General features: G+C 38.0%; 2 protein-coding genes and 1 long non-coding RNA gene across 7 annotated transcripts in view; all 3 read right to left on the reverse strand.

Moving 5' to 3' along the window:
- LOC134572638 (uncharacterized) overlaps positions 1-23,521 on the reverse strand; it is a 454,902-nt gene that overhangs the window by 82,190 nt on the left and 349,191 nt on the right. The window lies entirely within an intron of this gene.
- LOC134572617 (galectin-4-like) overlaps positions 4,264-23,521 on the reverse strand; it is a 28,498-nt gene continuing 9,240 nt past the window's right edge. Inside the window, exons 3-11 of one of the 5 annotated variants that reach the window (XM_063431690.1) lie at positions 22,473-22,668; positions 21,904-22,023; positions 20,812-20,859; positions 17,963-18,004; positions 16,369-16,407; positions 9,509-9,532; positions 8,777-8,865; positions 7,752-7,917; positions 4,264-5,126 (exon numbers count right to left, since the gene is read on the reverse strand). In XM_063431690.1, coding sequence (XP_063287760.1) covers positions 4,983-5,126; positions 7,752-7,917; positions 8,777-8,865; positions 9,509-9,532; positions 16,369-16,407; positions 17,963-18,004; positions 20,812-20,859; positions 21,904-22,023; positions 22,473-22,668 — 868 coding nt within the window. In that variant the 3' untranslated portion in view covers positions 4,264-4,982. Of the gene's footprint in view, positions 5,127-7,751; positions 7,918-8,776; positions 8,866-9,508; positions 9,536-16,368; positions 16,408-17,962; positions 18,005-20,811; positions 20,860-21,903; positions 22,024-22,472; positions 22,669-23,521 lie in introns of all 5 variants that reach the window. The other 4 variants (XM_063431688.1, XM_063431691.1, XM_063431693.1 and 1 more) reach the window with 4 other exon arrangements.
- LOC134572618 (uncharacterized) lies at positions 18,015-19,035 on the reverse strand. The gene is made up of 2 exons (XM_063431694.1): positions 18,188-19,035; positions 18,015-18,096 (listed from the first exon to the last, which is right to left on the reverse strand). The coding sequence occupies exons 1-2, from the start codon at positions 18,755-18,757 to the stop codon at positions 18,022-18,024; spliced, it is 645 nt and encodes a 214-aa protein (XP_063287764.1). The 5' UTR covers positions 18,758-19,035; the 3' UTR covers positions 18,015-18,021.

Below are 23,521 nucleotides of genomic sequence, written 5' to 3' on the forward strand. Positions count from 1 at the left end.
CGAGAATGTATTTTATTCTGAGAAGAACCATGGTGTCTCCTAGAGGGCAGTATTGCTTACTGCTTCAGTCCATGATACAATGAATTCATTTCACAAAACGTGGACCTTTTAGGATAACTTTTTCAACAGGGCAACCTGAGAGATCTTTTGTTTACGTATGAGCCTTTATTCCATTAATTGTTTACTTATCTACTTTTTTCTTGTACCCACAGTGGTGCCCCCTCTCTTCCCCCTATTTTTTGCTCTTCTTTCTCTTTCTTTATTTCTTCTTTCTTATCACTTATCTTATTCCATTTATGTCATGTTTACTTTGTGTCAAATGTCAGAATTATCGATGTTGTCTTTTATGATCCTGCTAATTACATGTGAAGATTTCCCTGTCGCAAAATAATAAATAACTACATTTTAAAACCTAAAAATGTAGATGAATATTTTTATATGATCAGAACATATAGTGCTTTGCTAAAAAAAAATTAAAAAAAAATAAATGCCATGTTCTCTAAAAAGTTAAACAGAAAAGTTTTCCTCCCAAAGTGATTTTTTAATATTACTGGGTACCCCAAATCTTATGCACCCCCTAAATCTAACCATTTACTGCATCTGAAAGGATATACAGTGTCTTGGATTGAGGTTTAATAGCATTGGTCGTCTACAAAGCTGCTGCATTATAGTGTGAATAGATAGTTGGAGAGAGGCACATAGGCAATCCTGATTCAAGTAGCACATTAATATTTAGTTTAATTAAAATATCATATTAATCTTTAACATTACAATATCCTGTTTGTGTCATTCAGGTTCCTGAATATTTTGTCATTTGGAATGTTTTTAAAAATGTCACAGTTATGAAATGTCCCAGACAAGAACATAGAATTATATCATATTTTAGAGGTACCTTATAGAGAGAGAGCAATATCAGTTAGGTAGGGTGTGATACAGGTGTAGGAATAAGACGAATTACATTCTTTGTCAATGGTAATAAACCTTTCAATTTCCAAGAATATATATAGAATAAAAGTTAAAAAGTAGGACTATAATTGTACATTAACCCCTTAAAGGGAATCTCCAGTGCAAGGAAAACAATCAGTTTTCCTGGCACTGCAGGATTCCTCTCCCTCCCACCCCCAATCCCCAGTTGCTAATAGACAGCCACTAGGGGAGGACTTAACCATGCAAGGTAATTATTGCAGTTTATAAAAAAACTGCAATAATTACAGCTGCAAGGTTGAGTAGTGGGAGTTGGCACCCAGACAGTGTCCCTTTAAGGACTCATGCTGGCCTTTTACTTATGAAGCTGTGTGCTTAAGGGTGTTAATAATTGTATAACAACAGTACTGTGTTCACAGTGGCCAAGACTTTAGACGATCAAAGAAAAACCAACCCTCAAATGTCTATTTCACAGCTTTTATAATGAGCCTGTCCTCCACAAATCATCGCATGCAGAGAGATAAACGTGCACTATTTAGAATAAAATATAAAGGAAAAATGAAATCGGTTCTAAAACCTAAAACCAGGAGTAGATATATAGTGACTGAACCACTAAATAGTGGGTTGGATCAACCACTATATATCTACTCCTGGTTTAAAGGGACACTATAGTCGCCTGAACAACTTTAGCTTAATGAAGCAGTTTTGGTGTATAGAACATGCCCATGCAGCCTCACTGCTCAATCCTCTGCCATTTAGGAGTTAAATCCCTTTGTTTATGAACCCTAGTCACACCTCCCTGCATGTGACTTGCACAGCCTTCCATAAACTCTTCCTGTAAAGAGAGCCCTATTTAGGATTTCCTTATTGCAAGTTCTGTTTAATTAAGATTTTCTTATCCCCTGCTATGTTAATAGCTTGCTAGACCCTGCAAGAGCCTCCTGTATGTGATTAAAGTTCAATTTAGAGATTGAGATACAATTATTTAAGGTAAATTACATCTGTTTGAAAGTGAAACCAGTTTTTTTTTCATGCAGGCTCTGTCAATCATAGCCAGGGGAGGTGTGGCTAGGGCTGCATAAACAGAAACAAAATGATTTAACTCCTAAATGACAGTGAATTGAGCAGTGAAATTGCAGGGGAATAATCTATATACACTAAAACTGCTTTATTTAGCTAAAGTAATTTAGGTGACTATAGTGTTCCTTTAAGAATTTAGAACAGAATTTTTTTTCCTGTAGATTTGATTTGATTTGATTTGTAGCCCAGGGTGGGAGCTTTCCCCAACCAGTTGTAGAAGATGTATATGGATTTAGAGCATTTTCTATATTTCCCCGCCTTTGGAGACCAACAGGAATGATCCATTTTGTTATTACATTTTTTCTTCTTGGCTTCTTGGCACTCTATATTTCTGCGCTATTTAGAATGCTGATGAATCAGGTTTCCTCTCTATGTAGAATGGTGCCATAGAATGTACAAAATGGCTGTAGCCAAATGGCACAATGTGCACCCCACAATGACTAACATGCTGGGAATTGTGGGATACACACATGTAGCCAATCCAAACCTCCAAGTTTTTTGTATTTTTTTTTTGTTTTTGTTAAACTCTTTGTTTTTAACAAACAACCTGTAGTATCATTCCCATATTTTCAAAATTTAAAGAGAAACCATTTTCATTCATTTTTATTCATATCGCATGTTCACAGCTTTTTAACGGCATTACATGGCCATATGTAGGTAGCATGGCGTAAAAACATTGTACAGGTAAAATCACATTAGCCATAGATGCATAACTGCCTAACATCAGGCTTGTATATGCAACATGAGGTTTTTGATAGGAAAAGTGTAGATTTAAGTAAAACTAGAAGGAATGGATATCAGTACACATATACTCTGTACATCCTCTACATTTACAGTGTTACGTGTTGTCGAGCATCGTTAGAAGAATGTATGTTACGCTGTGTGTGTCAGGAGCCTATACAAGGCTAGTTCAGGCGATACCAGTCCTTGTAGGGAGCTATGCGTACAAAGATATGTAGGGGGGGGGGGGGGGAATCTTGGCATCTTGGCGTTTTTACAGCTTTGTAAGTGTGCCTATGGAGCCAGAGAAATAATAATAACAAGACTTCTTAACTTTGAAACTAAAAAACTTATGACACAAGGAAAATCTACAGATAGTTCAGACGGTGTCAAGCTGGAGGGTCCGCCGACCCAGCCTTGCCTCGGGACAAATGGGGGGATCTCTTCTACCGCCCGTGTTCTTCTCTCATGTGGTGGAGGAGCTTCTGCCGAGATTCCCAAAGCTTGGAGGAATGCAGGTGCGTCTTGGAGGGTGGAGAGAGGGAACTTCTTGCCGCTCTTTTCTGCCACTAGGTGGTGTGGGCCCCATTTGTACGGGATCTCTGCCTCTCTCAGTAGCTTTGTGGTGGAGCGGAGTGATTGCCTCCAGTGCATGGTTGCTCTTGAAAGATCCTTCTAAAAGGATAGCTGGGAGCCCTCAAAAGATAGCGAGGGAGATACTCTCGTGGCACTGAGGACTGCGGATTTATCAGTCTCTTTGAAATTGCAGGAGCACGTCCCTAGGTTCCTCTGGGGGTGCCTTAGTTGCCTTTGACAGTCGGTGGCCGCTTGCTTTGCTTGCTTGGGCGTTAGCAATGTGGCCAGCAGTCGCCGTACATAGTGGGGTAGTTCGTCTGGCGAGACAGACTCCGGTATGCCTCGAATCCTGACGTTGGGAGCTTTGGCTCTGTCCTCTAGGCTCGCTAGTCGCGTGCTCATTTCACTGCTCTTCTTTTGCAGAGCACGGAGTGCAGCATCTGTGGCTAATTGTGCCAAGTGTGTACCCCCTAGTTCTCCCTCCACTGCCTGGACCCGGCCTGTCAGCGTGGCGACATCCTCCCTCACCACTGCTATGTCAGCTTGGAACATAGCTTTGAGGTCTTGGAGTAAGGCTTTAATATCAGCCTTAGTCGAGGGGGCTGCATCCCCAAGCCCTGCATGCTGTGATTGTGTGGGTATTACCATTGGCAGTGTGGCATGGAAGTCTTCCTCTGTTATGCTCTCGCCTTCCGAGGCGGCTGTGGAGTAGGCCGTGGTCGGCGCCATCTTGGATTGCACCGGAGGTTGCGGCTGTCGGAACAAACTCCCAATATCTCGGCAGCCGGGGCCGGGGTCTGCTCGCTGCTTTTGGAGCGGCTTCCCACGTTCTGTGGACCCTGGGGAGCCTGTCTCGGGCTTTGTGTGCGTCCTTTGAGGCAGTATATTAGCCGGTGAATCAGGCGGCTGCTCGGAGCTCACAGTAGGTGCGACCGTATCGCTTGGGCGCTGGCTCCGCCCCCTCCCCATTTTTCGTTCATTTTAAACAATATTTGAGGCCTTCACACCTAAATAAGTATATACTCCCTACTTCCCAACACCCTTTGCCATCCCTTTAAGCACCGAAGTAATGTACAGCAATGAAGAATTAAATAACAGTTTTTTTTGTAACTAGTAATGGGCAGTTTGTATCCTATGTAAAATTGATGCACATTGGTTGGCCAACCTAGAACATGATAGTCCTATGTAAAACATTTGAAAGTATAAAATTAAAAGAAGCAGTATGTTCCATCTAAGCACTGGTTTTGCGACACTGAAACAGTTAATGTAAGATCTTTGTAAGAACCCCACATTGCTGTTTCAATTGAGGATTTTTTGTTACTTTTCATACCATGAGGTTACTTTAAATATTCCATCCTTCGCGTGAATATTTACTAAATTAAAATTTATCAGGAATTCAAAAAGAATTCAAAATGAATTTAAATTTGTCAAACATAACTGAACTGGATGCATAGATGACTTAGAGATTTTTTTTAGTTCAGTTCAACAATTTTGGCCCTGAATGTAAAATCACTTTGAATTCCCTACAATTCTCACTTTGATAAATAACTCTATGGGTGTATCAGTGCAGGAAAGTTCTCGAATGGGAGCACATATTTAAAGTATATGTATAAATGTGTCACTTTGTACTACTCAATTGCTATAGATTTTCTTGTTTTTTTTATAATTCCTGAAACAAGAACTTAGAACTGGGCATAGGACAAAGTCACATCTCCAGACACCTCCATCATGTCAATCTGGGTGACCGGCAGACGATGAACGTAGGTGAAAACTTTTGTTCCGTTTACGTAGACACCAAAACAGGCTCCTTCATTTCTGATCTCCATCTGTGATGGGTGGGAAAGGACAACATATAGTAAGATGGCATTGAGTACTGATACACAAAGATACACATCAATTTTTAGGGCCAAAGTATATGAACAAGAGGCAGATAAATACTCCTTTGAAAAGAACACGGGAAATAGAAGAGGGAGAAATAGAGGACGAAAGAGAAAGTAAGAGAAGGGAGAGAACAAAGAGGAATTAGAAAAAAAGCCCATACCAATTTTTAAACTTCCGGAATTTTTTTTATCAGATACTTAATGTCAGTTTTAAGGAAAGGTTTTAAATGTGCACCTAGTTGTGATGCGGATAAGTTTGAAAGTTTTTTTAGATCTCAACAGGTTTTTACGAAAACTATGCTTAAAAAAATTTTTACAAAAATTTTATGGAGAAAGAAGAGATAATTAAAGATAATTATAAACCATACTGATTTAAAACAAAAATCTTCTTCCTACCCATATAATAAAAAATCTGATGCAATGAAAGTTTTTGAAAGATTATATTTTCAAGAAATTAAAATAATCAAATAAATATTAAAATAATTTAACAAGGAAAGAGAAAGAAGCACTTAAAGATCTAAAGGAAGATAAATCTATTGTGATAAAGCCCTTGGAATTTGGCAAAAAACTAAATATCTGGAAGAAATACATAAACAACTCAATGATAGTACCACTTATTTGAAAGTAGATAGTGATCCATTAAAAAGAATAAAAGAAGAACATGAAATCTTTTTTTTAAAAAAAGAGTTTGAAATAGGTATTTTAAATAAAAAGTAATATACATTTTTAATTGGTGATTTTCCTAAAATTCCAGTTATTTATATACTACCTAAGATACATAAAGATATTACAAACCCCCGTGAAGGCCAATAGTATTTGGTATAGATACACTTTTATCCCCTTTATCACAATATATTGATACATTTTTACAAAATATGGTCAAACAGTGCCCAACTTATCTTAAAGACACAATGAGTTTATTAACTATTTTAAAAGATTGTTATTGGGAAAATTATTTTATCATGGCCACCTGTGATGTCAGTAGCTTGTACACGAATATAGCACATGATAAAGGCTGTACAGCTACTAGACATTTTTTTGAAAAATTTGGTGACTGATAAACAAGTGGATTTTATTTTGAAGGGGATTAATATGATTCTAAAGAATAATTGATTTTGGTATGCAAATAAATTTTATTTACAAATTCAAGGCACAGCTATGGGGATTAGGTTTGCCCCGAGTTATGCAAATTTGTTTATGTCACATTGGAAGGAGACTTTTGTCCTACCTAGCATTGACTCTGGGGCAGGCCTAGTCCTCTATAAGCGTTACATTGACGATATTTTTATTATATGGAAAGGGAGTAAAAGTCCCCTGGTGGATTTTTTAGATACGCTTAATTCAAATGATTGGAATATTAAACTCACCTGTGACATTAGCGATCAATCTATTAAGTTTTTAGATTTGGATGTTTTTATTGAACAGAATCAGATTAAAAGTGTTAACAGTTTTATTGATTTGAAAAGCTGTCATTTTAAACCCTGAGTTGTAAACGTACCAGAAGGTCAATTTCTTAGGTTACGTCGAAATTGCACAGAGCTTAAAGACTATCAAGATCAATTACTCATTTTAAAACAACAATTTTTAGACAAAGGTTATGATCCTATTTTTATTGATAACAGGCTTATAAAGATAAAATTATAAGCAAATCCGAGATGGTTTGAATGAGGGTTTTGAAATAACTTCATTTTGTTCATTTTTACACTCCTTATATTTATAAATTAATTTTTATATATAATTTTTCTAAGTATTTTATGTTTTTTTATTATTATTTATTTTTATATACTGACTTTTCTGAACCCCTTTTTCCCCCTTTTGCATTATATATATTGTCTTTATGGATATACTATGCAAGCTCCTTTTTCCAATTATTAGAATGTACAGACTTGATTCACGTTGGACTTTGTTTACAAGTCAGCGCACATGCGCATCGATAGGAGACACTCTAATGCGTTTCATGCCGGACTGGCGGATCAAACCCGATCATGTAATCGGATAAGCCGGAAATACGTCACCAACTAGAGACATGCACCACCCGCTGACCCAGAAGTGATGCACGCGGAAGTGACATAACCGGACATACGCAGAAATGACATAACCGGATATTTAAGAATGGACAGCGATCTGGAGACATCACCAAGTACTTTGAGAAAGAATGTTGTGTCGAAACGCGTTAGTGCGGCTGCTTATTGGAGATATTTATTTTATTATATATTTTTATTCATCTTATTAAAGTTTTTCTGGCTACCTTTTACCAACCCCCTCCCCCCTTTTTGCTCTCTGGCAATCCAAGGGGGAATTCCTGATCTCAGCAACTAACTATATTTATCCCAAGGCGCTTAAAGTCTGAGCCCACTACAAATGGCTCAGTACCACGTGAGTGGGACCAATTTGTTTTAATCTGTTTTAAAGTACTGTATACAGATTTCACAATGATCTGTTGTTTCTTGTTATTTTAGGTTTTATCCTATTTGATGGTAATTTTCATGTGTTATTTCATACATTTTTAGTGTGCTTTTACCAACTTTTTATTCACAAAGAACATCAATACATCGAACTCCATCCTCTCACCTGAAAGTTTTGCCCGGGTGAAAATGGCATGTAAGACACGTGTCTCTCTTCAGGTCCCCAAGTGCCTCTGTCCTGGGTGTTTCTCACTAATGCCCCTTCCCGAAATCTAGGATTTATATGGAGGTAGATATTCCTAGTTCTGCTGTTCAGTAGGTTAACAGCAAACCTGCAAGTGTAATAAACATAAAATAATATGAGTAGATAGGATAGGACAAAAATATATAGGTAGCCAGTACAAACATCTCTCTCATTAACAGGACTGTACAAAGGACAAAGAGTCACCCACTGAGACTTGAAGGAAATAGATATTTCTTACAGTGTAGGAAGAACACAAGACAATCAATCTTTAAATTCTGTACATATGTTTGAAAATCCATTTTTTTTTTTGTAATTAGAATATTTATTGATGACATATATTCCCAATTGGAAATATCTTCACATTTAGGTTTTTCTTTGTTTTTTTTTTTTTTTTTTTAACATCTTTTGGATCAATATTAGAGGCGGATGAGTGAAAGGCTGAACTTGAGTCTTTTTTTCCTTTTATGTTATTATACCTACCCTATTTTAGATTTAGATCTTGTGATATTTCTTACTTACAGAAGAGGAACATCTGCAGAATTGACACTTTTAGTACATGAAATAACTATATATTCTGTATGGGGGGCAGGTGGGCATGGGCTAGGACAGAAGTGAATAAAAAATGGGTCCTGCTTTTTACGAGGACACCTGAAAAACATGAGGTCATAGTATTGTGCCCCATCTGAGTTAAATCTGGATGCTGTCTGGAGATTTGAACTAGAACTCATGACTTTAAATGTTAAACTTTTCTTGATTTGTATGATAATATAGATGCACACGGGTAGCAAGTTTATGCTATTTGGACATTGAAATGTAAACTTTGCAGCTTCATCTCACCAAACTCACTGTTTAATGAATAACCTTCAGGGGACACAAAGCAGTCCAAATTGTCACCCAGTCTCGCAAACCGCTAGAAACAGAAAATGGGTATTTAACTTCAAACTCACTTGTCTGCTCCATAGCTTACAATCCCAGCGAGGACGATATTACGGTTCTGGAGAAAAGTCCCCTGCAGAGCACTTTGGAAGGGCATCATCTGTCCAAAAACATAGATTATTAAGACTTAATTTTTTATAAAAAGGAGAGAGTGTGAAACACCCCTCGCTGGAAATGTATCCTTAACTAATAATAATAATAATAATAAAGTATTTAACCAGGAAAGGTACATTCAGATTACTCTGGTTTTCAAGTACGTCACAAGAATATACACGTTTTAGGGACTCCTCAATGTTGTTTTGTTCAGAGATTTTGTATCATTCTAACAGTACGTGAAAGGGTAATAGCACCTGATTAAAGGATACCTAGTTAAGCTGCCTGTATTAAATAGAGCAGATTTTGAGTAAACCAGGTTGTCAGTGTATCAGACTGTACAGGTATGGCTGACTGAATCGGGAAGAGACTCACTCTCACTCAAACTAATTGCAATGGTACATCACACTTTCACCTATTGTGTTAATTATAGACTGTATAACACTCTGTCAGCCTTCACCAATGGCAAAGAACACATCAGACATTTACTGTGATATGTATGGTGTCTAAGTGAATGAATAACAGTGATACTGAATGAATGGATGAATAAGCCATACACTCCTTAAATATTCATATATTAAGGAAAAATAGAGAAAAATCTGTATATTTTCCTGGTAAAATAGTATTTATATATAAATATTCATACGTACCGGGTTATGAATAGTCACAGGACCCTGCTAAAAAAGATAAGCAAGAAGTGTTATATTTCATCAAATGATCAACACTTAACATTACTTCAACATTTAAATGTTAAAGTCTGTAAGATATTTAAAATTCAAAACTCCGTAAGTCATTAGACAACATTATAATATTCTTTAAAACAGGGGCAGGAAAAAGATCTAAAAACTATAAATTGAAAAGCCACTAAACTGAACTCAAATGTAAAGCAGGATTCTCGCACATGATATCTGAATGTTGCCAGATAAAGCTGTTAAAGGAACACTCAAAAAACCAAAATCTTTTCACCTTGCCGAACTGCATTATGGGTAATTGCCTGACCCTTTTTTATATAAAAGTGCCAATTTCAATAGGAATATGGAGTATTCGCCATATGTTTTTCCAGTGTTTTAGTATACATCTGACTGGACCAGAGATTATTAGAATTGATCACCTCATGGGTGGATTGGTCTGCAGTCTGTCTCTGTGGTGAGTTAGAGGTAAATTATCTATTTTTTTTACATTTTATTTAATAAAAAAGGAAGGAGTGCGGTGGCCGAAAAAACCAACTCATTCGACCACGAAAGTCACCCAGACCACTTCAGCTCAATGAAGTGGCGTGAGTGCCTTGATCTTATATGTTTAACTCTTTGAGAAACTACAATGTTTACATTACAGGGTTAAACACACCTCCAGTGACTGTTCAACTGACAGAGAGAGAAGGAGGTTCACCAACAGTGGAGATAAAGTGGGAGGCTCCGAGAAGGAAAAAAAGATGAGTTTTTCTTAAACCCTTTATATGCCAAATTGATGTGATTAATCAGGTTTGGAATTTTCAAAAAAAGTCATGAAAAAACACCAGAAAGTAGCGCAATATTGTACAAAATACAGAATAAAAATAGCAACTGATTTCAGTAATATATCTCTGAATCCATTTATACACTAACAGAGTTATTCACTAAAATGACAATTGTCCGGAATTCAAATAGAATTTTTCATTTAACCCCTTAAGGATCAAACTTCTGAAATAAAAGGGAATCATGACACGTCACGCATGTCATGTGTCCTTAAGGGGTTAAGGCCAAAATAGTTGGACTGGAAAAGTTCTCAAAGTCAAATATGTTTCCACTTCAACTACTTTGACCTTAAATTTGAAATTCACTTTGATTTCCTGACAATTCTCCTTTTAGTAAATGACCGTGTGATGTTTGTCTTAATAAAGGGATCTCCTTTTTGTAACTATGGCTTGTTGAAATAAAAGAAGTCAACAAATTTTGCCTAATCAGGACTAAGTAGTCCCAAAACCGAGAGCAAATTCATCCATCAAAATTGTAAACTGGAAAGTTATAGGTTGCTGAAACACAGTTGGTCTACTCAAACACCATCTCTGCTACTCTCGGTAGAAGCATTGATGATCGCCGAATGACCGCACTTATTTGAACTACTTCATTAACCTACAATTTTAAGACAGCTTCATCAGAGCCATCTCAGCCTTATATTGGCCACCCGGTGCCCAGATTCTGATCGCAGGTGCTCCTCTTTATCTGTTTTTAATGGTACCCACCTGGGATGCCTGTTCTCTGGAATCCCTGATAGCTCACATCAGAATGGCCGAGAGTATTAGAGGTCTCCATACAGCAGGTTCAGAGCATAGGGTCTCCGCTTATGTAGGTGACCTTATTCTCGCACTCACTTACCGTGACACTTCCCTCCCAACCCTGTTCTCCATTCGTAGCAATTTTTCCCTCCGTAACATGATATAAGGTTAATATTGACTTTGGTGACTGTCTCCGAGCACCTCTCAGATACCTGTCACCTTCAAATTAAGACCATCTCTATTCCTTACATGGGATTTAGGATCACGGCCTTCCCCTCAAAGTTATATGCTGTGAACGAAATAACCGCTTACGCTGCTTTAAAACATGACCTATGGTCCTGGAATAAAAATGCCATCTCCTGGGTGGGCAGATTACAGAGCATTAAGATGAAACTTATTACATATGTCATGCACGTTCCCCATGCAAGGTCCGTCAACCTTATGTAAACCTTGATAGATGATAGCGGCTCAACTCTCCCAAATGCAGGCCTGGCATGCTCCTGTCAGACATCATCAATAGATAGACTTGGAATTGGAACATTTTTCCACCTATTTTCCTCAGTTTTTGCTTTTGTTCCCTAAAACGTCCTGATCTTTTTCTACTTACATAATGCTCGACTATAGTAAGTTCTATTTAGATATTGGACAAATATGTCATTAAATGTAAATTTAATTTACCCGCCCTTACCTGACAAGCAGGGTTTTTCCCCCTGGTATGTCGCCGTCCTTTGTTCACCTTGGGAATGCTGGCCTGCATAGGATTACAGATCTGCTTGATGAAGGTGCATTTATTTCCTTTGCTAGGATGAGGAGCAGAGCTTCTCTGACCTCATCAGACTTTTTTCAATTTTTCCAAATTCGTAGGTATGCCACCCAGACCTGTATACATTCTACATCCAGTACAGATCTGACACACATTTTGAACCCCTGTGCCTACAAGAGGTCTATGTCAAGGGCTTGATCTCTCTTAAATTCCTGACTGAAATCAACTCTGGACTCTTTCGTTATGTAGTTAAAGGAGATGTTGAACTCATAGGGGAAATCTCAACTGACGACTGGTTGAAAATGCGGGAGTTCACGGCTAAACTTTCTGTTTGTGTGACCCTACAGGAACAGGGTTTTAAAATTATGCTCCACTGGTCTATCACTCCTGTTGTACTTCACCGCATGAGACGTGCCCCTTCTGATGTGTGTTGGAGAATGTGTGGACAAAGGGTGACACACGTCCACATGATCTTGCTCCTTTTTAGGCTTCTCTACACCGATTATGTGGGCCAGAACTCACTCAACTAATACCACTAGACCTCTGAACATATCTAGATATCTTAGATCTCATGAAAATAAATTAATGTTCAAAATTACCGTAGCATCTCGTAGAGAACTTGCCAAAGGCTGGCTACATGTGGTCCCACCCTCTCTGAATGTTGTCATTGTTTGAATTTAAAAACAAAACATGCAGATGGACAAATTCACTGCTCTATGGCATCATACCTCTCCAGCATTCTTTAGGTATGGACTCCCTGGCTTGAATAAATGCCTGGATAAATGCAAAAACCTGAGTGGTCTTCTCCAAACAACAATCACCCACTCCACCCATCTCTACTCCTCTCTCTCTCTCTTCTATTCTCATCTCTGTTCCTCCTAATTTCTACTCCTTTATCTCTTTGTTCTCTCCACTTTTCTTTCTCTATTCTTATTTTCTCAATTATGAATACGTTATTTGATGTATCTTTGCATTTAATGTTCAATCCTACCTTAATTGGTTCTCATATGAAGTATCAACTTATTGGCATTACTTTTTTTGATGGACAACTGCGCCATTGTGCATTACCGATTTCTTTAACCTCGATGTTGGGGCGTGCTATATTGTCCTACAAAAGAGGGTTTTAACTACGTTAGGGTGGCATAGCACGCTCTAATGATCAGGTCCTTTAAGGAGAGCAGATACTCACCTTCTTCACCAGATCTAATTGAGGAGTGGTCTTACAAGCAAGGCAGCCCCCCTGCAGCAAATCCGGGAAGCATTCTTAATCTGCATAATTCCTTTTTTTACTCTCCCCATTCTAGTGCCATCTTCTGCACTGTTTGCTTGTTTTTTCTCTATTTTCTCTTGTTTTTTTTCTCTCTGCCCCCTCACTCTGTAAATCTTAAACAAGATATTTCAAACCCTTTGTGAGAATGGTGTCTATTTTCTATCAGACATGTGCCTTTTCTGCACTCATGTTGCTCTAACTCCAGTATCACAACTCAACTTTGAATTCTATGTGTCGTTCTTTGCTTAGAAATGCTTTAGACTTGAGAAAGGAAAGCTTGTCATTCCATAATTCTGTTAACCCAATTAAAAGGTGTTATAAGATACGAATTTCATCTGTTATTTTACATCTGCATCACTGGACTAATATGGCCACTAGTGGGGCCACTATTCCCCACACATTCGTAGTGTATTTTTATATTATTTTGTAAAATTTATATCAAAACACACTTATGAATGAATATATATATATACATATATATATATATATATATATATATATATATACACAGTGGAACCTCGGAATTTGAACTGTTCCTTACCCGGAAAATTCGGTAGTCAAGCAAAGATTTTGAGAAAAAAATGTCTCGGTACACGAACGATCCTCGTAACCCGAACAAATCATGCCACAAACATGTTCAATGATAATGCTATGTCTCACTTTAGACACATTTTAAATGCCAGAAGAACAGTTACCTATCCCCATTCCCACAAAGTATTATTGTACATTGTGTTTATTATTTTTTTTTATATGATTTTATGCATTTAAGGTATTGTTAAACTGTAAAATGTGTGTTTAAATGCTGTAATTTTTGAGGTCTGGAACGGAATAGTCAAATTTACATTAATTCTTATGGGAAATGTTGATTCGGTTCTCAAACAAATCAGAACTCGAACAACTCTCTGGAACAGATTCATTTAGAGTTCTGAGGTTTGTGTATGTGTATTGTGGCAGGGTCAGAGAGGCGTTTTATGTTAGTAATAGATTGGAGCGCTCTCTATTCCCAGCATGATGGGGTTAATTGGTAGGAGTCACCCCTTGAATGTTATCAACCAGGTAAATGTAATTAACCAGCACTAGCGTTTTAAAAGGTTAGCCTCTGAAGACATGGGGGAGTCTAACAGCTGGGAGAGAGGAGGTAGTTAAGCCTGAGACTCTGAGAAAAAGGTACTGTGTGAAACCTGCTAAAAGTGCTGTATTTCATTTTGTTTAAAACTGGGAACCAGATTAGCTGGCCAGTTGGATAGTGAGTAATACTGTTGTTTAGTAAGTCTCCAAGTTGGAGTAGGATTTATTTTCTTTTTGTTTTATTTTTGTGGGCGAGCACAACCTTGTATATATTGTGGAAAGTGACAATAAACTGCAGTACTATTTTATCCTGACTGTTGCATTTGAAGTTTATTGTGAAGAGCCTGGCCATCCTGCCACAGTATATATATATATATATAGTACATTTATGCATTATTTTCACATAATTATATGATTTTATTAATTAAATATTAAGAGATCCTGCCAGGCAGAAAGTCCAGAGCATTTTATTTGCAAACCCTTTATTTAACAGTGTAACTTTCCAAAACCCCATAAAATCTGGACATGGGGGTACTGTTGTACATCGTGAGACATTGTTGGACACAAATATGAGTGGTTTAGAGCAGTAAAATGTATGATGATGATATTATTGGCAAAGGAGCTGTTTTTGTGTGAAAAATATAAAAAACAAATCTGAAAACTAACTTTGGCCAGGGTTTATGACTAAGTCTGGACATACCACATTTTGAATACACTGAGTTGTCTACTTTTGCAAATGACATAACGTGATGGGGGAAAGTTCTATCCCTGGGCGGCCATACTGTCTCAAAGGTTACATAGGCCTAGCAAACCAATCTGGCAAATTTCAATGTGTAAAAACTGAAAAGGGCAAGCTTTTTGACTCTGTAACTTTCCAAAGCACCATGAAACCTGCACCTGAGGGGCATCATTGTACTTGTGGGACATGACAGCATACAAATGTGATTTTATTGCAGTAAATGCTAACAGTATTATGACATTCACAGTAAAAATGCCAAGCAGAACTTAGAAATAACATTTCCATATTTCTCACCCTTTTTTAGATTTTATTCATATTAAATTGTGTTCCATATTTAATGTGAAATGAAAGCCCTACTTCTGAACAAAATGATATATAAGTGTGGGTGCACTTATAGAAGAGTGGTAAATTATGGTTGAACAGACATATAGCTCAAATTCTGGGGTTTGTTTTTGTTTTGGTCAGAACTTGTACAAATTGCCTCCGTACTTAAAGCGTTAAATAAAGAACTGAAGGGAAAAAAATATGCAGTTGTTGTTGTTGTTGTTGTTGTTTTTTTGTGTGTGTGTGTTTGAACTTTGAATCCTAACTGATGTCAATTAGAACTTAAACTTGAACTGCTCATAGAGTTTAGTACAGGGGTGAGGGGACAATAATATAAAATGAATGCAATTAAAGTAATAAAAAAAAAAAAAACACGTGTACAGGAAAGTGGATTCTGTTTACATAACCCCTTACTGGCTGACTGCTTTAACCCCTTAAGGACCAAACTTCTGGAATAAAAGGGAATCATGACATGTCACACGTCATGTGTCCTTAAGGGGTTAAGGAGATGAGGGGAAATTAGCAGCTTCTAAATTAAGCCCTGCGTATTCAACGTTTTATGCAATAAACAGGGAGTTTCACTTGAGAGATTGAAGCCGAAATAGCCAGTCTGGGGGGAAAATCCTAAGGAGGCTGAATTGGGATTTTGGTTTTTACAACTCTGTAAAAACATGTGGAACTTGTTTGTTGTCTTATCACATAGTTATTTAGTGAATTTCATCCATGGCTATATAAATCGAAAGCTGAAATTCAGGGGGTGATTAGATCCTTCAGCTTACTAGACTGAAGAGATGAAGTAAGTGGGAAGACTTCCTGGCAGCAAGAAAATGTTATAAAGGAGAAAAGGGGATGTGTACCTTAAACAAGGAGTGGTTTATACCTACAACAGAGAAGGGTGGGTAATGTAGACCAGGAGTGCCTAAAGGTATATCCCCAGATGTTTTAGATCTGCAACTTCCACAATATATCGCTTTTATAAAGCTTGGAGGGAAGGTCATGGGAGCAGAGTTCTACAACACCCCGGGGTCTACCATTTGTATCTGCTGTACACAATACACAGGGGATCTCCATAGATAAAGGCTGGAAACTTACCATGGGACTAAATGCAGGTGGCATCACCATGCTTGGCATCTAATAATGGTAAAACAAGAAAAAAGGATGTCATTACGGAGTACAGCTATTACAAGTGTTTAAAACAAACTGATATGATCACTGTTTGAAAACTGATCTGTTTCTGCATCTAATAAGTTTAGAACACAGCAAATAGCAACATTGTAACTGTAATTCCATGCCTTTGTAGAGATAAGAGGGCCCTTGAGCGCCCTCTTCTGCTTGTCAACTGGACATTTCACCCTCCAGGCAAGGGCGGCAGCCTGTGTCACCTTATGGTAGCACTGGTCCTGCACTTGGATCCTTATTCTGCCTTGGACATAATTCAGAAACATTTTATGTTTTTCTGTGAAGTTACATAATTTAGGAAGATGTGACATTATCAAGAAGGTGTGACGTTATCAGGAAGCATTGATGCCCTTATTGAGGAAAAAGTGATGTCATTAAGGAAGGTATGGCATCATTACGAGAGGAGTGACATTTCTTTAGTTGGTGTGATGTCATTCATTAAGGTGTGTTGCTGCATGTGCCCAGTTTAAATAAAGGGTGCTTGTCTCGAGAGGCTGTTTTTATGGGGGTGGTCCAGCCTTTGCATCATTGACAATAACATCCCTGCAATCCCTAATATGTTCAATTGCCTTGGATATTTACCACAATTCCAAATTCAGTTAATGAGACTCAGCAGCCTAACTAATTAGAATTCGGCATGGACTGAGTGTAAATTCCTATACGCCAATTGGTGTTGCTCTCCCATGCGTGAAAACTCTTCTAGGGTTCTTTACTACACTGTGAATTGCCAGGAATTCAAAGTGGACTTTGTTTTAAGCCAAAATAGCCAAACCAAAAACTTAGTTGAGATTTTGTGCCCTAAACCACCTTGAATTCATTCTGATTTCCTGACAATCCAAACTTTAGTGAATAATCATGCTTGCTTTTCTTTCAACGCATATGTGTCCAAGAACTTTGCTATACTTTTTCAGTGGAATGGAGAATTTCTACATCAACTGTGCACTCCATCCTGTCCACTCCGTCTTGTCGACATGGTCATACCTGTACCCCCATCTTCCTGTCTATGTGGAGAGTGTTGAAAAAAATTTCACCTAGAAGCAACAAGGGCTTCTGTAGAGGTATGAAATAAATGAACAATAAAATGAAGTGATTGCGCAATGTGTGTTTTACTACAAACTCGTTTTGTTGTATTTGGTTTTGTTTAGAGCAATTAAAATATTTTTTTTTTAATTAAAATCATTCCACCTAAATGTTCTGCTTTAAAAGGCACAGTCTTTCTTTCTTTGGAACCCAAATCCTTCTCATTATTTTTTCTATCCTAAAGCTTTTTTTCCAATGACCTCTGAATTATGGGGTAAATGTGTGATAGAGATGAGCGACAAGAGTATAGGAAGGAGAACACTTGAGAGGTATGTGTAGTCGAATAATCAATATTTGCCAATTCATTTTTGCTGTCCTACTTTTGTTATGTATTTTTCTCCTTTGAATTACTTGCCCTCTTCATTCAACATTGAGTTGCTTGCTATGTTACATTTTTCCATACATTGTAATATGGAGATAAACTCACCAATGGTGCTGAATATGCAGGAGGTGCAAACCCACTTGAAACCTAAAGCAAGACAAAATTTAACAACTTTCCTCAACATGGGTTAGAACATGGACATGGGAGTAGGAAGTACTGTCCTCATAACAAGTTAGAAACTTGGACATGGGAATAGTTAGTTCTGTCCGCATTTAGAGTTAGAACATGGACATGGTAATAGTTAGTTCTGTCCGCATTATGAGTTAGAACATGGACATTGGAGTAGAAAGTACTGTCCTCATCATGAGTTAGAACATGGGCGTGGGAGTAGGAAGTATTGTCCTCATAACAAGTTAGAACATAGACAAGTGAATAGTTAGTACTGTCCTCACTACAAGTTAGAACATGCAGGTGGGAGTGGGACGTACTGTCCTCATAATGAGTTAGAACATAAACAAGGGAGTAGTTAGAACTCTCCTCATTACGAGTTAGAATATGGACGTGGGAGTAGTTAGTACTGTCCTCATAACAAGTTAGAACATGGACATGGAAGTAGCTAGTAATGTCTTCATCATGAGTTAGAACATGCACGTGGGAGTAGGAAGTACTGTCCTCATAACAAGTTAGAACATAGACAAGGGAATAGTTAGTACTGTCCTCATCACGAGTTAGAACATAGACATGGGAGAAGTTAGTACTGTCCTCATCACGAGTTAGAATATGCACGTGGGAGTAGTTAGTACGGTCCTCAATACGAGTTAGAACATGGACCTGGGAGTAGTTAGTTCTGTCCTCATCATGAGTTAGAACGTGGGAGTAGTTAGTACTGTCCCTTAACATGTGTTAGAACATGGACATGGGAGTAGTTAGTACTGTCTACATCATGAGTTAGAACAAGGACATGAAAGTAGTTCGTACTGTCCTCATTACGACTTAGAACATGAGCGTGGGAGTAGGAAGTACTGTCCTCATAACGAGTTAGAACATAGACAAAGGAGTAGTTAGTATTGTCCTCATTACGAGTTAAAATATGGACATGGGAGTAGTTAGTACTATCCTCAACATGAGTTAGAACATGGACATGGGAGTAGTTAGTACTATCCTCAACATGAGTTAGGACATGGGAGTAGTTGGTACTGTCCTCATTATGAGTAAGGACATGGGTGTGGGAGTAGGAAGTACTGTCCTCATAACGAGTTAGAATATAGACAAAAGAGTAGTTAGTATTGTCCTCATTATGGGTTGGAACATGGGAGTAGTTAGTACTGTCCGCATAACAATTTAGAACATGGACATGGGAGTTGATAGTACTATCCTCAACACGAGTTGGAACATGGACATAGGAATAGTTTGTACTGTCCACATCATGAGTATGAAGAAGGACATGGAAGTAGTAGTTAGTATTGTCCTCATCACGAATAAGAACAAGGCTGTGAGAGTAGATAGTACTATCCTCATCATGAGGTAGAACACAAAATACTGATCTCAATAAGTGTTAAAATTCTCTTCTTATCACAAGTTGGAACTTGGACATGGGAACAGGAAATACCATCCTCATCACAAGCTGGAACATGGAAATGATATATTGTCATCATCGGGAGTTAAAACAAAGACATTGAAACAGGAGATACTGTGCTCCTCGTGGTTTAAAACATGGACATGGGAACAGGAGATACTGTACTTCTCCAACTTGTTAGAACATCCATATGTGAACTGGAGATATTGTCCTCAACACATGCTAGAACATGGTATATTGTTATGATCAGGAGTTAGAACATGGACTTGAGAACATTAAAATTATGGACATGGGAACAGGAGACACTGTCCTTTTATACAGATAAAAGACTGTGCATGCTGATATTAATTGGATGTTGCCTATGGCACCTTATAGACCAATCCAGACTCCTATCCAGAAGGTAAAGAAAGGAAAAGGGTTCTGGCACACAAAGGTCGTGCAAGAGCAGACTTCATTGGATTAAGGAGCAGGGCTTAATGTGCTCTTGGAAACTTGTGTGCCCGGACCTTTTTATTCATTTTTCTATCTTATTATAAGCTATTACATGGTCTTTGGAAAAGAGGACTTTCGTCACCATCAAGATATAGAACATGGACTTGAGCACAGGAGATACTATCCTTATTGTGAGTTAGAATACAGTCATTGACAAAAGAACATAACATTTGGTGTTATTAGTTAGCCATAATCATTTAGAGAATGAACAAGAGAACACAAGGTTCAGGTATTATAAATAGAACGGGTACGGGAATGAGATCAAAATTGATATTATTACTACTGAGCTCCTGTGTTTGAGGAGGATAATTCCTGAGAATATTCCTGGTTATATCAGGATAGCAAGAGACCAAGTGCACCAAGTCATTTACTTTTGACATTGACAATCATGCAGCATACCACATCAAAACACTGGTTATTTTTTGTTTAAAGCATCCACAAGCTATCTGCAATGTAGCAGAGAATCCTGGCATCATCATACCTTTAGCTACCAGCCACAGAGCAAGCACCCGTCACACCACCCAGCGCTATGGCTAATTAGCAGAACAGCAAGCAATGTTAATCGTCAACATGTATTTGATTATAAAGTAAAAGATCCTATCTTTATCATGCCTTTGGTGATTGGCAATAAAAATAGTGCATAAGCAAGATCAAAACTACTGTTAATACCAGCACCTATAATATAAATGTAAGTAAACATGTTAGTATTGCAAGAAAAAAAGAAAATACTTTGTAACTCTTAATGAGTGACTTATTTGTGCAGAATATTCAGGAAGCGATATCATGACCAAAGATGACAGTGCGCTGACTGCGCGATAGGGACGGCTAAATAAAGTGAAAGCGATGGTGTAAGTAACCACCCACCACCAGATGCTGGAATACTCACAAAGCTTTGGATCATGCTATAAGGAGGTGGGGCGAGTAAAATTTGCTCCTGAAATTGCAATATAAAGGAAAATTGTACAAGAATCTGAGAAATAAGATAGTAAGAAAAAAAAGTGACCTGTTTTAAGGCTATTAAGCCACAGACCTGTCTTCCATATTCGTCAGGTCTTCAAATGGTTAAAATGTTAAAAGCACAATGAAAGTAAAAACAAATTAGTGTGCAATGGCATGATTAGAAGACTAAGCGTAGTCCCTTGGTAAAGTCATCATAGGCAGCCATCTTAGAAACCAAAGTCTCAAATTGTACAATTATAACCAAAGGTAATGTAAATGAGGGGTTAGTTGTATAAGGTTCAGGGGCAATCTTGCATTTAGGATTAACCCCGTGGAAGCCAGAAAGATAACCCTCTGGAACTTGACTGCTTCTCGTTCCTTCACTGACAAGGACTGGAATGTGAGTGCATGGGTGACAGTTACGGTTACAGTTAAGATTCCACTTTATAGATAAGAATAATCAAAGGGTAAGAGATAAGGTTTGGACCCATAAAATGTATCCACTAATCTGAATTAGGTAAACTGACTATATACACTCCACCTAGCAAAGGAGCTGCCTGGATTTATGAATGCAGTTTTCCCCCGCAGATTATCTTCACAACATTTCATGTACTGGTACCACATTGTGATAAGCACCAATTTGCTGTATCCATCGAGAGACTCCCCCCGAGATCTGATAACGAGGAAATCACATGTATGACAATTTAACGTCATTGTTCTCCTCTAGCTGGAGAGGATTTAAAGAACACGTCTTTATAAATGAGTCATTATGCATACGATACTTTAAAGCTCACTTCATCCTGGAATCCAAATATCCACATCACTTAAGGACTTCAAAACAAAGGGCCATTGGCGAGGGAATCCAATCATAAGAAACTAACTTTATCTAGGAGTGGGATTAATGACTGCTCCGGAAAGACTTGAGGGGTCATCTGTTTGGCTAGACATAGGGATCCTTAATGCATCACCCCAATATAATGTACTGCAGAATGCGTTGGTGCCTAGTGGCCAAATAACGGCGTATGCCTCCAGAACTCACCATAGGCCCAGAGAAGGTGACACAGCTGAGATTGACATCCCCATTGACTTGAACAGACTGGATGGTTTGGTAAGACAAACGGTGACGATATTCCAGTAAAAATTGCCCATTTGCTGTGACCTGTAGGACATCAATACAAGTAATCCATTAAAAGGGAAAGTAGACGTCGATAAATTTTAAAGAGTCAGATATAGAATACATGGAAGTCTCATGATAATCAGCAAATAAAAAAGAAAATTTTTGCATTTTTTTTTCAGTCTGCCTGAATTATCCCTCATGTTTCTGGAGGAATCTGGATTCTGATTTTATAAGTTGATATTAATGAGGAGCAGACAGTGGGTGCGAAAAGGGGTTGATGGGTAAAAACTAGTTAACATCACTTTGCCTATAAAGAACCCTGGTTACTAATGTGCTAATTAGGATTCTAATATAAACCAAATTAGTACTCTTGTGCCAACTGGCTGGACAAGGCTACTGATTAGACAAAGCAAATCTTGATACATTTGCCAGATCGTGGAAAGACAGGTGTGAATGGTGTGAATGTTACCATATTAACTTAAGACACATACCTGGAAAGCGTGTCCTAGCACAGTGATTGCTATGTCGAAGTACGTGCTCTTACGAAAAGGCATGTTACCTTTCCTTTCTTCAGAGCCCCACTGGTTCCCCTGCTGGGTGTTGCACACAATGACATTTCCCTCATCAAATCGTGGGTTAAAGTGAAACGCGATGTCATTGTTGAAAGAGACAAAGTTTACTGCAAACCTAAAAGAAGAAAGAACATTAAAGAATGTCCCGGTTAGATAAAGTCTTCTTTAGCCAATGTCTCTACGTCAGCATTAAATAGAAGGCCTATTTTTTCATGAGGGAGAGGAACAGTGCTCGTAAAGGGCGGGGGTTTGGTAAAGTTGGTGGAAGTGAAGTCACCAAGTTCCATTTTTAAATCTGATGGTTTATATTTAAAAAAGGAGAGCAGAACTCTCTGGGTTATCTGCAATTCACACCCTACACATAACTCTTTGTTTTTTAGTCTTTCTCTAGGAAACAAAATCTTCAGTGACTCCCTCTTCAAATAGAATATGGAACATAGCAAACTCTTTTCTCAATACCAGCTTTGTTAGACTCTTTCCTGTGTCCTCCATTGTAAGGCATTGCTATGACATTCATTGTGTGCAGTTGTCTGTGGCCCAACTAACGAGAGGTGCACTGGAAATGGGCCAGATGATGAATTAAGGTTAAGAAGCACTGCTTTAAGAGATATTAGGGGGCTGTCAGGCACCAATGCTCAGAATGAGAGAATTGGTCTGTGAGTCTGAGGGGTTATTAACTAAACTGTGAAATGAACGCTAAAAACCTAAAATAGCCATTTGTGACAATAGCTGAGTTGGAGAGTTTTTCCAAATCGGCTATTTTGGCTTTTTTTTGGCTGGGAGGATGTCAGATCCTTTTAATCCCTTGTCTGAGTGGCAAATCTACAGATACAACAACTGCTACGTCTTTCAGTAAATTCTAATTATTGGTCAAAATAGCAGTTGTGAAAAATGATCCATCACAGTTAACATTTCCCCAAAGTTTGAAATTCCTGACAATTCCCAATGTAATGAATAACCCAGCTTGT

This window comes from Pelobates fuscus, chromosome 9 (genome assembly GCF_036172605.1).
Source record: "Pelobates fuscus isolate aPelFus1 chromosome 9, aPelFus1.pri, whole genome shotgun sequence".
Lineage (NCBI taxonomy): Eukaryota > Metazoa > Chordata > Amphibia > Anura > Pelobatidae > Pelobates > Pelobates fuscus.

What these genes read in the sequence shown, in the direction of transcription:
- LOC134572618 (XM_063431694.1), bottom strand. Translation starts at nt 18,757, where the DNA reads ATGTTAAGGGACAGTACTAACTACTCCCACGTTCTAACTCATGATGAG. An exon ending in CTTTCTACTCCAATGTCCAT is followed by an intron (nt 18,097 to 18,187) that starts GTTCTAACTCAT and finishes CCCATGTCCAAG; the next exon opens with TTTCTAACTTGTTATGAGGA.